General features: G+C 44.8%; 1 protein-coding gene across 2 annotated transcripts in view; it reads right to left on the bottom strand.

Annotated features, from left to right (window-relative positions):
* mta1 (metastasis associated 1) overlaps positions 1-12,748 on the bottom strand; it is a 49,435-nt gene that overhangs the window by 4,359 nt on the left and 32,328 nt on the right. For both annotated transcript variants that reach the window (XM_034235369.1, XM_034235368.1), the window contains exons 8-16: positions 12,557-12,656; positions 11,778-11,966; positions 9,953-10,027; positions 9,453-9,511; positions 8,623-8,885; positions 6,029-6,180; positions 1,845-2,034; positions 1,677-1,766; positions 571-726 (exon numbers count right to left, since the gene is read on the bottom strand). In XM_034235369.1, coding sequence (XP_034091260.1) covers positions 571-726; positions 1,677-1,766; positions 1,845-2,034; positions 6,029-6,180; positions 8,623-8,885; positions 9,453-9,511; positions 9,953-10,027; positions 11,778-11,966; positions 12,557-12,656 — 1,274 coding nt within the window. The remainder of the gene's footprint in view (positions 1-570; positions 727-1,676; positions 1,767-1,844; positions 2,035-6,028; positions 6,181-8,622; positions 8,886-9,452; positions 9,512-9,952; positions 10,028-11,777; positions 11,967-12,556; positions 12,657-12,748) is intronic.

The raw sequence follows: 12,748 nt of genomic DNA, 5'->3' as shown, positions 1-12,748 counted from the left end.
GCGTCGCAGCAGCGAAACTGTGGCACGCTTGCAGTAATTGCGCCGCATAAGCGCATAAAAGTTGCGCCGCATTTGCGCTTCGGATGAGGCCCCCTCCGCGAGATGAGGCGCGTGATCTGCGTGTTGGGAGGGGCGGCCCTGTTCAAAATAATCAGGATTTAACATATGGAGCTCAGTGAAAGTTAAATATTTGGAAGCGAAGGCGGTAAGGAAACATAAACATATACTAAGAAGTTCCTCTCCGGCAGTGGCTCAGTCAGTAGGGGCTTGGACTGTGAGCCGGTTCAAGTCCCCGACCAGACCTAAAGATATGGAGTGTGGACTGCTACTTGGAGAGGTCCCAGTTCACCTCCTGCCCTGCCGTGGTGCCCTTGAGCAAGGCACCAGACACCCCCCCCACCACTCCCATTGCTCCCCGGGCGCTGTGCAATAGCTGCCCACTGCTCCTAGTACTAGACTCCTGGTACTAGGATGGGTTAAAAGCAGAGAACAAATGTCACCGTGTGCTCTGCATGTGTGACCATTAAAGAGGGTTTCATCCCTCCCAATTTTTCTTCTCCTGTCACTCACCATCGAGTCCGTTGTGCTGTTCGTAGCTGCGTTTGCCCAGGATGGTGGGGGAGCCGTTGTTGAGGATGGGGGAGGCCTTTATGGGCGTCAGGCTGCCTGTGGAGATGGACGCTCCACGGATCGGAGGGTCTGGTTTGGCTGGACGGGGATGTGCTTCTGTTAGGGAGAGAGGGAGAGTAGAGGAAACGGGAAGAGAGGTGGAGGCAGAAAGAAAAAGGAAGAAACAGAGAGTAAAAAAGATACCAGAGGATTACACAGGGTGATATCATCTCCAAGGAAAACTGATTCATGAGCATTTCTCAACATTTTAAGAGACTTACAAACCCTGACAAAAAGGAATAACGTTATCATTAGGCGCATTCACACCGCAGTACTTTTCCCACAAAGGTTCATGAGAACTAAAGAGTTCTCATGAACTAAGTACAGATCGCGTTCACACCGGAATAAGTTCCTGGTGAAGGATTAGGCAAATGAAGCCGCTGACGTCACTTCTTCTTCTTCTCCTTTGGGTTTACTGCAAACAACTTCACGGCGTATACTGCCACCCGAAGTCCCCAGCCGGAAGTCCCCGTCAGTCGAAGCTGCTGGGACTCCCAGCAGCTTCGACTGAAGCCTTCCGAGTAAATCGCCAGAATGCCGAGACCTCCTCATCTCCACCGCTCCCATGTTTTATTTTGTGTTGCAATTAAGTTAGTCTCTCTGCGTTTGTGCGCTGGGCTAATGCTAATAATGCTAATGCTAGGATAATAAAATGGCGGCTTCACAAAACTTTTTGGGAGTTTTACGGGGCGTGGTTTGCAATCCGCCCAGCCAATCAGACATAGGAACCTTTTTCTCCCACGAAAGTACCTGCTCTCTAGCAGGGACGGAAAAGGGGGTAAAAAGGTTCTGATTAACTAATTTGAGTTCCGGCTCTTTTTGGTGTGAACGTGACATTTCGGAACTATATCAGAACTAAAGTGGGAAAAGTACTGCGGTGTGAACGCGGCTATAAGCGACAGAATTGTTTCAACTTTGAAGCAGAACAAGATATCAAATTGCTAATGTCTTTGTTGTGAATTTTGAGCAAAACTGAAAATAGAAACTCCACATAAAGTTTTTATTACCTAAATACCGCACCACTGACTCAAGGGGTTTACGGTCCACAGGTTTCAGTGGTGCAGGCTTTTTTTTCTCATCTGGCAACAGCATGGCACCTGCAGACATAAAAGAAACTGTAAGTAAAAACGTAAAGAATGACGTAGTCTACATGGAGGACGGAGAGAAACGCTTACACTCGGCCTTTATGGCTGCTAGGTTGACAGGGAGGTAGGGGTGCCTGGCCAGAAACCGCGGCCTGATGATGTCATGGCAGATGCGCCGTGCCATCTGCGTCAGGCCGGTGGTCTGCAGGTAGAAAGCTTGTCGCGTCTTCACTGCACATTTGGGGCTGCCGCTGTGACGCATGGGGATGCCGTGGGGGCTCTGCAGGGACATCAGATACACAACCGTCAGCAAAAATATTCATATATAACCATTTACATGGCTAATGAGTACAATTATATATATATATATATATATATATATATATTAGGGCTGTCAGTCGATTAAAATATTTAATCGCATGATTGTCCATAGTTAATCGCGATTAATCGCACATTTTGTATCTGTTCTAAATGCACCTTAGAGGAATATTTTTCAAGTTTTTAATACTCTTATCAACATATGAGTGGACAAATATGCTTTATATGTGTGTTTATTATCATTTGAACAATGACAAATATTCTCATGAATATTAAACACAACAACCTCTGAACATTACAAATATTCGCCTCAATTCAACCTGGAACCTCTCTCATTCAATAATACAATACAAAGTGTGTGTGTGTGTGTGTGTGTGTGTGTGTGTGTGTGTGTGTGTGTGTGTGTGTGTGTGTGTGCGTGTGTGTGTGTGTGTGTGTGCGTGTGATGAGGCATATGCTCGAACGGGAGCTGCCTGGACGCTGCAATCATGTTGCGCACTATCCGTGCTGAGTGTGCTGACTTTTCGTACAATGTCCCACTGTCTGGCTTCCTGCATAAAGTCAAGTGCTCGGCGCAGTTGTCGGCTCCTCTGTTTTCATTGAAACAGCTCCTTATATCCGTTAGCGCAGCTAGCTAGCACCAGATGCTAACAACAACAACAATACACGTAAGGTCTCTCTCTCGCTCGCATGCGCCACACACACCCTCCCGGTCCTCCCAATAGCCTGCCGGTGAGCGTGGAAGTGTGGTCTGCCGCAAGCGGGCGGCAGGAGCGGGGCTGTCAGCATCAGCTTGTAGATGGTATTTTAAACTCGATGCGCTCTGAAACTACGGGGCGGCCGAGGACAAAAAATACACATGCGTTTTTTTGCGTTAACGCGTTATTAACGCGTTATTAACGCGTTAACTTGACAGCCCTAGGAATAAAAGCATTTCTTTGGTATAGAGCAGGGGTACTCAAATACAAATCTTGAAGGTCCAAAATAAATGTTTCAATAAGACAAAGGTCCGTTTATTACGGTCATTCAAACTTTTAAACAATTGCAACAAGATTCTTAACACGAGGTTGCAAAAACTAAAATAATCTGTATGCAGCAGTTTTCATTGTTATTGCTTGACCCCTCAGAGTCGCAGTGTAAGAGCTGCACAGTTAGGAATAAAGGCAGCCGCACCCTCTTTCATTCAGCATTCCCATTATTGCTTTATAAATGTATTCCCCCTTGTGTGTCCACTGAGGTTCGTCAGGCCCAACACATCTTCAACAAACTCCCCCTTTGCCTCATCATAAAAACTCACAAACACCAGCAACTGAGCATTGTCAGTGGTGTCAGTGGACTCACCCACAGCTAAGGAAATGCACTGTGCATTTTATATTCCATCATAAAGCTGATGAATCAAATCACCAGCCAGTATTTATGTTCTTCTGGTTGCTGTGGAATCTGAGAGGGGATTTGCTTGATTTGACCTGTTATTTCCTCTTTTTGTTTGCCTTCAACATGGTCTCCATCACTTCAGTCATGCATTATTTTATACTTCAGTTATTATCCAGTGGAAAGTCCTTACCTACTGGCCTAGTTCAATCAAAGTGGTTACTTTTTTTTGGCTGGGCAGTGTAGTTTTACACACCATCTTATTTGACTTTCTCAGGACTTAAAACTGTTTTTTGGGGGCAGACCCCCACAAAGAAAACAATATATTTACACACGTAAGGTCATCATCTTAATAGTTTGGTATGCTCATCCGTGAGCAGCGCATCAAGTTGACATGTCTATTACAGCTGAATGCGGCGATTACCATTTTGTTCAGCAAAACGCCTCTCAAACGTATTAAGATCAACAGCTTTAGTGCGTTTTGATTCAATGCTGAGTACAGCCAAACTGACAGTCTCTTCTCTGTCATTGTAGACCGCAAATACCTCATTCCTTCAGTGCTTGGGTCCGAATGCTTCTCGTTTTGCGCCGTCCAGTTCAAAATGAAATCGCCGCCAATCGTATGTCCACGCTCGCGCCAGGACCGGGGGAGGGGTTACATGACGTGCATCTTGTGCTGCATTCACTTGCACTCGGACATTAGAGACTTTCTCTCATAAATGTCCGATGAGCCACAACTTTTCTTTCAAAACAAAGATGCCAACTGGGGTGGCAGCTGGGGTGGCAAGGCCTATTTTTAGGGTGTCAGTTGCCACCCCGGTAGGTGAAACTAGGCTACTAGCTACAGTACAGATGGAACTAGATGAGCTGTTAACTCTCGCTCTGAATTTTTATTTTTTTTATTCTCGCTCTGACTTAGACAGGTTGAAAGAGACACACACATTTTTCCCACCCGCAGTCCGCGAAGACCCGCCCTACTGTGCCTCTGATTCGCAGATTGTTTGGGGGAAAAAAACGCTGACTGGATGCTGAATGTGATTGGACCAAAGCGTTGACACACACAGGTGGAACACAGTGGAACAGTCAGACATGTAGAGCGCTGTTTGCAGTGGACATAGCGGAGCATTTTGACTTGTTGCGAATGCGTTGTGGCGATGTCTCACATATAATACAGAGAGATCATACATATGAAAAGTATAATTTGCTCAGAGTCCGGAGACAGTGGTGGTTCGGTCCGGATCCGGACCCGAGTCCGTAGTTTGAGGATGCCTGGTCTACATGATAACAAACAGAATATCTTTGAGTTTGAAACAGTTGGTTGGATGAAAACATACTTTTTATTTTTAAGCGTTAATGAAAATAAGATGCCCTAATGAAGTGCAAACTTTACCTTAGATTACAAGAGGATAAAAGGAAAGGTTTTTCTCAGGAGGATGAACTACTCCTTTAAAGGCAGGGGAAAGCTTTAGGCAAACTGTAAGGCTGTTGTTTGCAGAATAAATAAACTACATTTCTAGTAAAGCTTGTGTGTGTGTGAGGTGCTGTTTACACGGTAACGAAGCGGGTTGTATCCGCTACTTTTGTCTTTCGTATAGCCCGTTCGTTCACACGAGGCCGTAACGGAACCGCGGAAACGGACCCCTAAAACGATAACGGGTCCCAAGTAGGGTTGCCAGAAACTGACCATGATCAAAATCGAGTATTCGGCAGCCCTGGCGAATAATAATCGATTCATCGACCGACCCCACCCCATTGCAATTAATTAATAAATACAGGCTGTAGCCTGTATTAATAATAATAGCAGCATTGCAATAAATAAATTGTGCGCGCATCTTCAAATAAAGGCAATGGCAGGCACTTTAGACAATAACAAAAAATAAACCACCATCATGTAGCATTAATAATAGCAGCATTGAAATACATTTAATAATTAGCCTATTGTTCCACGAGGAGGAACTCTTTTTACCTGCCGCTTTGTTCATCTTTAGTCGCACGTGTGAGGGAGGGTGGGCGGTGTGTAGCGTGCTGCAGCAGCAGTCTGCTCTGCACGCAGGCTTCCTCCAAGTTTACAGTAAAACAAACTGGTGGTGTGACCAATGGCCATTTACAATTGTTAATACTATTACTAGTATTAGCATTAGTCTATATTTTGGTTGAAACTAAGCCAGAAAAAAAAAAAAAACATAAATAATAATAAAATCGATTTTAAAAAATAATATTCGATTATGGAGACTGTAACGATTAATCGCTGGCATCCCTAGTCCCAAGGTGGATAGATCTGCGGACGGAACGCTCTGGGGGGCCAAATAGCCCCGCCTCTGCTGCTCACTGCTGTAGCATGGTCAGTAGCTACTGACCATGCTACAGCATGCGACAGATGTTAGTGCAAAATCTACAGCTCCTCTACCACAACCATCAGCATCAAGTGTACATGGAGAACTACATGTTGCTAAATCCACCGCGGAGAATAAACAGAACACGTTTATTGAGACTTTTTTGATATCGAATTCGGTTCTTTTGCGTTTCGTTTCCGTGTAAATGGGGTCAGTGTGTGTGTGTGTGTGAGTGTGTTTGTTAGATTGTACCATGCTGCTGCGGTTAGGTCCAGGTCTCTCTCCATCCAGTCTTGTGGGCATCTTCAGCCCGCCGTACTTCTTCCAGTAAGTCCAACAGGAAGCGCAGAGACGACACTGCATGTTGGGAGGGCCCCACGAGTACCACTGGTAGGAGCTGCTGGCTACACACACACACAGAGACAGAGGAAAGTGAGCGCAGTGTAACAACCATAGACTGTATATATAAGGTAACAACACATAATCATCAATATGTGCTCATGTGCATGCAGGCGAAAACACAACCTTTAATCATTCATCACTGAATTAACTACAGCCTCTAAAATAACCCAAATAACACTGCAGGGCACGTAATGCTGTCCTCTCTCCTCTGTATTTTGTAAATCCAATATGTGTGTGCCACATACAAAGAATACAGCGTGGATCTGAGAACATCCTTATTAAATTGAAAATGTTAATAGAGTGGTTCAGTAATGAGTCCTTAACCCGGAAAACCCTTCCCTTGTCTCGAAGTCAATGGTTTTCTGAACGAGTTTGTAATAAGGTCTGCGGTTGACACAAGCTTCCAAGATGTTCACGTTTTGTTCTACGACATAAAATATAATGGGTCAATAGATACCCCCGCTTAATCCCTGTTGGATCAGTTCAGTATTTGGTTGCTGTATGTTAAGTTACAAATCGGAATAAAATGCCATACGTTTGACATACACTGAAACTATGTATAATGATCACAGATATACAGCAATTAAGATGCACATCACAAAGAACACATCCCCACATTTATAGCAGAGTACATTTAATTTAAACTGGTTAAACTAAAAGTTCTCTTTGTTTTGTTCCTGCCTCCACATTAAACCAGCAATTTTCTCAATCTGTTTTTCCACCACATTTTCCAGAGTGGATAAAAGACCGACCTGGTGTGTTGGTTAATTAAAGAGGACAACCGCCTCAAACTCTCTCTGACATTTTACATTTCATACAGCTGATTATAGCGCATGTTTTGTTAAGACTCTTTTAAATATCTCTGGATCCGCACCAGTCTGGTTTCAAGGCAGGTCACTCCACAGAAACTGCTCTCATTGCTGTCACGGAGGAACTGCACACGGCCAAAACTGCATCCCTCTCCTCTGTCATCATCCAGTTGGACCTGTCTGCTGCATTCGACACGGTGAATCATCAGATCCTCCTTCGCACTCTCCAAAAACTTGGAGTTTCAGGCTCTGCTCTTTCCCTCCTCACCTCATACCTCAAAGACCGTACCTACAGGGTGACTTGGAGAGGGTCTGAGTCCGACCCTTGTCAATTAACTACGGGGGTCCCTCAGGGCTCTGTTCTTGGTCCCCTCCTCTTCTCCGTGTACACAAACTCACTCGGATCAGTCATTAGCCCGCATGGTTTTTCTTACCACTGCTACGCTGACGACACCCAATTAATTCTGTCCTTTCCCCGCTCAGAGACCCAGGTCGTCACACGCATCTCTGCTTGTCTAGCTGACATCTCTCAGTGGATGTCTGCTCATCACCTCAAGCTCAACCTTGACAAGACTGAGCTGCTCTTCCTCCCGGGAAAAGATTGTCCCACTCTTGACCTAACAATCAACATCGGCACCTCAGTTGTTTCCCCGACTCAGACTGCAAGGAATCTGGGTGTGACCCTAGATAACAACCTGTCCTTCACTGCAAACATCGCTGCTACAACCCGTTGCTGCAGATACACGCTTTACAACATCAGGAAGATACGTCCCCAGCTGACACAGAAAGCGACTCAGGTTCTGGTCCAGGCTCTCGTCATCTCACGCCTAGACTACTGCAACTCCCTCCTGGCTGGTCTACCTGCATGTGCCATCCGACCTCTGCAGCTCACCCAGAATGCAGCGGCTCGTCTGGTCTTCAACCTTCCTAAATTTTCCCACACCACTCCGCTCCTCCGCTCCCTTCACTGGCTTCCGGTAACTGCTAGAATCCACTTCAAGACACTGGTACTTGCTTACCGTGCTGCGAATGGATCTGGCCCTTCCTACATCCAGGACATGGTTTAAACCGTACACCCCAGCGCGTGCACTACGCTCTGCATCAGCCAAACGACTCGTTGCGCCCTCGCTGCGAGGGGGACCCAAGTTCCCATCGGCGAAAACACGTGGGTTTGCTATCCTGGCTCCAAGATGGTGGAATGAGCTCCCCATTGACATCAGGACAGCAGATAGCTTGCACATCTTCCGGCGCAAACTGAAAACTCATCTCTTTCGACTCCACTTCGAGCGTTAGAACTATTAACGAAGCACTTTTATACTAATAAAGGGCTGGTTTACCTAAAGCCAGTTGAGTAGCACTTGAAATGTTTGGCTCTATGAAACCTGATGTACTTATATGATTCTGTTTTCTTCAAGGTTGTGTCTTCCTGGTCGAATGTACTTATTGTAAGTCGCTTTGGATAAAAGCGTCAGCTAAATGCAATGTAATGTAAAAATATAATTACAATTGTGAATTCTAGAGAATTATTACGACAATTATAGGAATCTTATGAATAAGCCCCAATGTTTGTTTTAGATTTCAAGCAGCATGTGTTGCAGGAACATGACAGCAGGGTCCCACAGGTCAGTGACTTACTGTAGCAGCTTTCACAGGCTCTGCCGAGGGCGGGGATCTGCGCCGTGCCTGGAGCGCCTGGGACCCCTGGGACTCCTGGGACACCTGGGACTCCTGGCAAACCTGGGACACCCGGGACACCTTGCACCGTTGGGACCCCTGGGACAACTTGCATCGCTGGGACCCCCGGGACCCCCTGCACCCCTGGTACACCTGCAACCGCCACTCCATTGACCAGAGCTGGTTTTAAATTGTTGCTCAGCTGGTTGGGGTTGGGCTTGTTGCTGGAGCGGGCACAGAAACAGGGAGAGGGTCAGACCAGTAAATATAAACACATTAGAGCACATGTATATTCTACTGCAAGTGAAGTGTCCTCGCTCTGACAACAGAAGCAGATGTTTAACTTTGACACTTATAAGCCAACCGAGCACAGGTCTGGACCCAATCCTATTTTACTCTAATTACTCCAAGTTTGATTAAGCCTTGCTATTTTAATGACACATCTTTCCTAGCCATTACAGCAAAGGTTCAGCCATCCACTGACAATATGCCAAATCAAATCTGTGCATCACATTAATGGTGTAATACGGCAGGAGAAATCAATGTGCTCGCTTCATTTCAAATACTAAAACATTATTAGTTTGTATGAGTGACAGTAAGTCCACCAGATTAGGTTGAAAGTAAAGCAGGCAAACGTGTCCTTAACCTTAAAAAACATCATGGAGATTAAGATTGACCATTTTCCAAAACTGGACTGTGTACGACACTTGTTGATGTATCCATGTATTGAGACAACACAATGATCTCTGATGTATTTTATTTAACCACATAGAAACGTGCAGAGTACTCACTAGTTAGGGATGTAGACCTGCTTCAACTTGCTTTCGGCCTCGGCTGCTTTTAATCGTTTCTGGAGCGGAGACAGGGGATGAGGAGGAGGACGAGGAGGAGGAGAGAGAAGAGAGAGAAGGTGAGGTTATCTTCAACAATGCCCCATATGGATTACATCGATTTCAAGAGAGTTAAACTGACTCATTTCTAATATAAAGAAAATCTGACGACAGACATACTCGAGCTGAAACACGCCAAACTGTGAAGGGAGAATAAAAAAGTAAAAGAAAATGTAAGGACAGGATTATTTTGGGCCTTAAATTGGGCGAGAAAAAGGATGAAAAACACTAGTCAAATGTAAATTAGTTAAAAGAAGATAAACGGCCATCAGGTAGGAACAAAAACATCAACTGTTACACTTGTTTTGCTTTAAAGAATACAAAATATATAGCTTACTATAATTGATAAAATATTGATTAGGATTTTTCTTAAATGCCTGAGATATAATAGATGTTTTTACCTGCTGTACATATCTGTCTGTGGTCTTCCACATGTAGTAATACTCAATAATACTCGTCAGGGACTTCCAGGGCAGCTGGAGAAAAAGAAAGGAGAGGGCACAAAGTAAACATACTTTCAGAAAGGTCACGATCACATTTGATCTCCCACGTGAAAATACTATGTCTTTATAACAAACTTTATTAAATGGCACCTTTCAAATACAGTTAGAAAGCCCTTTGCAGTGAAAACAGGTCTTGTTTAAAAGCACAAAGCAGCTACACACATAATAAAACCCAGAGTAAAACCGATAAATCGAAGTAAAAACATAATTCAAAGTCACATAAAAAGCAATTCTAAAAAAATGAGGGTTTTTGAATGTGAGTTTAGGGAGATGGCAGCCCTGATGTCTTCAGAGAGGTCGATCTGAAGTGCAGGAGCCCTGACTGCACTTCAACTGAATTGTAATCATCCGTCAAGAGTTCCTTTGTATAACCACTGGTCACATGATGTGTTTGAACCCACTGGAGCGGCACCGTAAAGTTCCCTGTGAGAAGTTTGAAAGGAACATGATCTGTCAAGTGGAGGCCCCACCCAACATGGTGCTGTAGCCCTGTTGTTGGAGAGAAGGCCAGGGAGGAAGCCAGAGTGAGCCGCACTGACAGCATCCGGCCACCAGGTGGAGGAGTGACGCACAGTGAGAGCCTCCACACACACACACACACACACACACACACACACACACACACACACACACACACACACACACACACACACACACACACACACACACACACACACACACACACACACACACACACACACACACACACACACACACACACACACACACACACACACACACACACACACACACACACACACACACACACACACACACACACACACACACACACACACACACACACACACACACACACACACACACACACACACACACACACACACACACACACACACACACACACACACACACACACACACACACACACACACACACACACACACACACACACACACACACACACACACACAGGTTTCTCTTGGCTTTACATTAACTGTTTTCTTTACGTCTTAAAGATATTTCTATGGAATGTTTCTCGGGATAAATGCTCATTGTGCTTTCAAATGTTTTCACTCTTTACCGTGGGCTAGCTGCAATCTTAGTTTATAAGACGACTATTGTGCTTAATAGATAATCTGTGTAACGTCAGCTAAATAACTCAATGAAGATCAGGAACAGTAAGGCCTTAATACTGTGGTCTCTGCGTTCAGAAGCAGCAATAAATGGTGCACTATATATTGCGTACAGTTTTAATTAAATATATTTAATTAAATAAGCAAAACCAGTCTTTAAAAAAAGGCCCTAGCCACATAGACATAGTGAGAACAATTCAACATCTTGCTCCATTTCTTGCTGCAATCAATACCACTCTTTATCTGTTACCACAACTAATGTTCTAAACATTTTTGATTTAATTTAAACCAATGCATTTGATTGAATCTTAATGTCTGTTAATGGATACAATAAAATAAATCTAAGTAATTGCACTTTATGATTTTAAGAAATGATTCGACACATAGCCTGATAATCATGATGATTTCATCTAGCAACCAATTGGTGGTTCTGACGTTAGATATTTTATGATTTCTGAGATTGTAATAAAATAAATCCATTGACAAAACCCCAGGTTTAGGATATAGTTTTGGCAACAACACCTACCAGCACCAAAATAGTCCAAACAACAGCTGTTTATGTGCCTGGACATTTTCTTGCAACCTCCAATATATCAAACCATTCCTTTAAATATCGGTCAGCTACTCACAAAGTCCTGCTGGATGTCGGTGAAGTCTTTGCCGTATTTCTCCAGCGCCTCCTCGAACAGGTTGGCCTCCGAGGCGCTCCACTCCTCCATCTCATCCCTGCAGAGGACGGGCCCTCCCTGAGGCACCAGCGCTGAGATGGCCCGGGTCATGTCGTAGCCCGTGGCGTGGAGGGTGTCCATAGCGTGAAACTGAACACAACATATGAACACATGTTAGTCTCATGACCCGTTAGTGTTGTTTGAAACTTCTCTGTTGACATGTTGGGAGGAGGATGACTGTATATGCAGCCCCTTGTTCAAAGGCTTTGGGCTGTGAACGTGTGTGTGTGTGTGTGTGTGTGTGTGTGTGTGTGTGTGTGTGTGTGTGTGTGTGTGTGTGTGTGTGTGTGTGTGTGTGTGTGTGTGTGTGTGTGTGTGTGTGGCTTGAAGCCTCTCATCTATGTTTTATATATGAGAATGAGATCTAGGGCAGAATAGACCCACACCGGGCTTCTGGGGCCAAGCGCTTGTTGAGGATAACTACACACAAGGCTCTCGAATCACTAACACAGACGTGCATTACAAGAGCTTTCTCTGATTAGCACAACTGCTAAATGTTCCCTCTATAGTGTGATTCTGATTCAACCCAAGGCCGCTTTGATGTGTGTGTGTGTGTGTGTGTGTGTGTGTTGTGTGTGTGTGTGTGTGTGTGTGTGTGTGTGTGTGTGTGTGTGTGTGTGTGTGTGTGTGTGTGTGTGTGTGTGTGTGTGTGTGTGTGTGTGTGTGTATGAGTTTCTCACCAAGGTGATGTCTCTGGAGGCTGCAGCTGCGCTCATGTGGAGGCTGGGCTGCCGGACTGAACTACTGCAGTCCAACGCTCTGGCGAAGGTTCCTACCGACCTACAGGACACAGATATGATGTAAATTATAAAGAAAATGTACACATAGAATGATAGAGACTCTACTTTTGGTTTTACTTTCACCATCTCCAT

This window comes from Gymnodraco acuticeps, unplaced genomic scaffold (assembly GCF_902827175.1).
Source record: "Gymnodraco acuticeps unplaced genomic scaffold, fGymAcu1.1, whole genome shotgun sequence".
Classification (NCBI taxonomy): domain Eukaryota; kingdom Metazoa; phylum Chordata; class Actinopteri; order Perciformes; family Bathydraconidae; genus Gymnodraco; species Gymnodraco acuticeps.
This window is presented reverse-complemented; position numbering and strand designations above follow the sequence as displayed.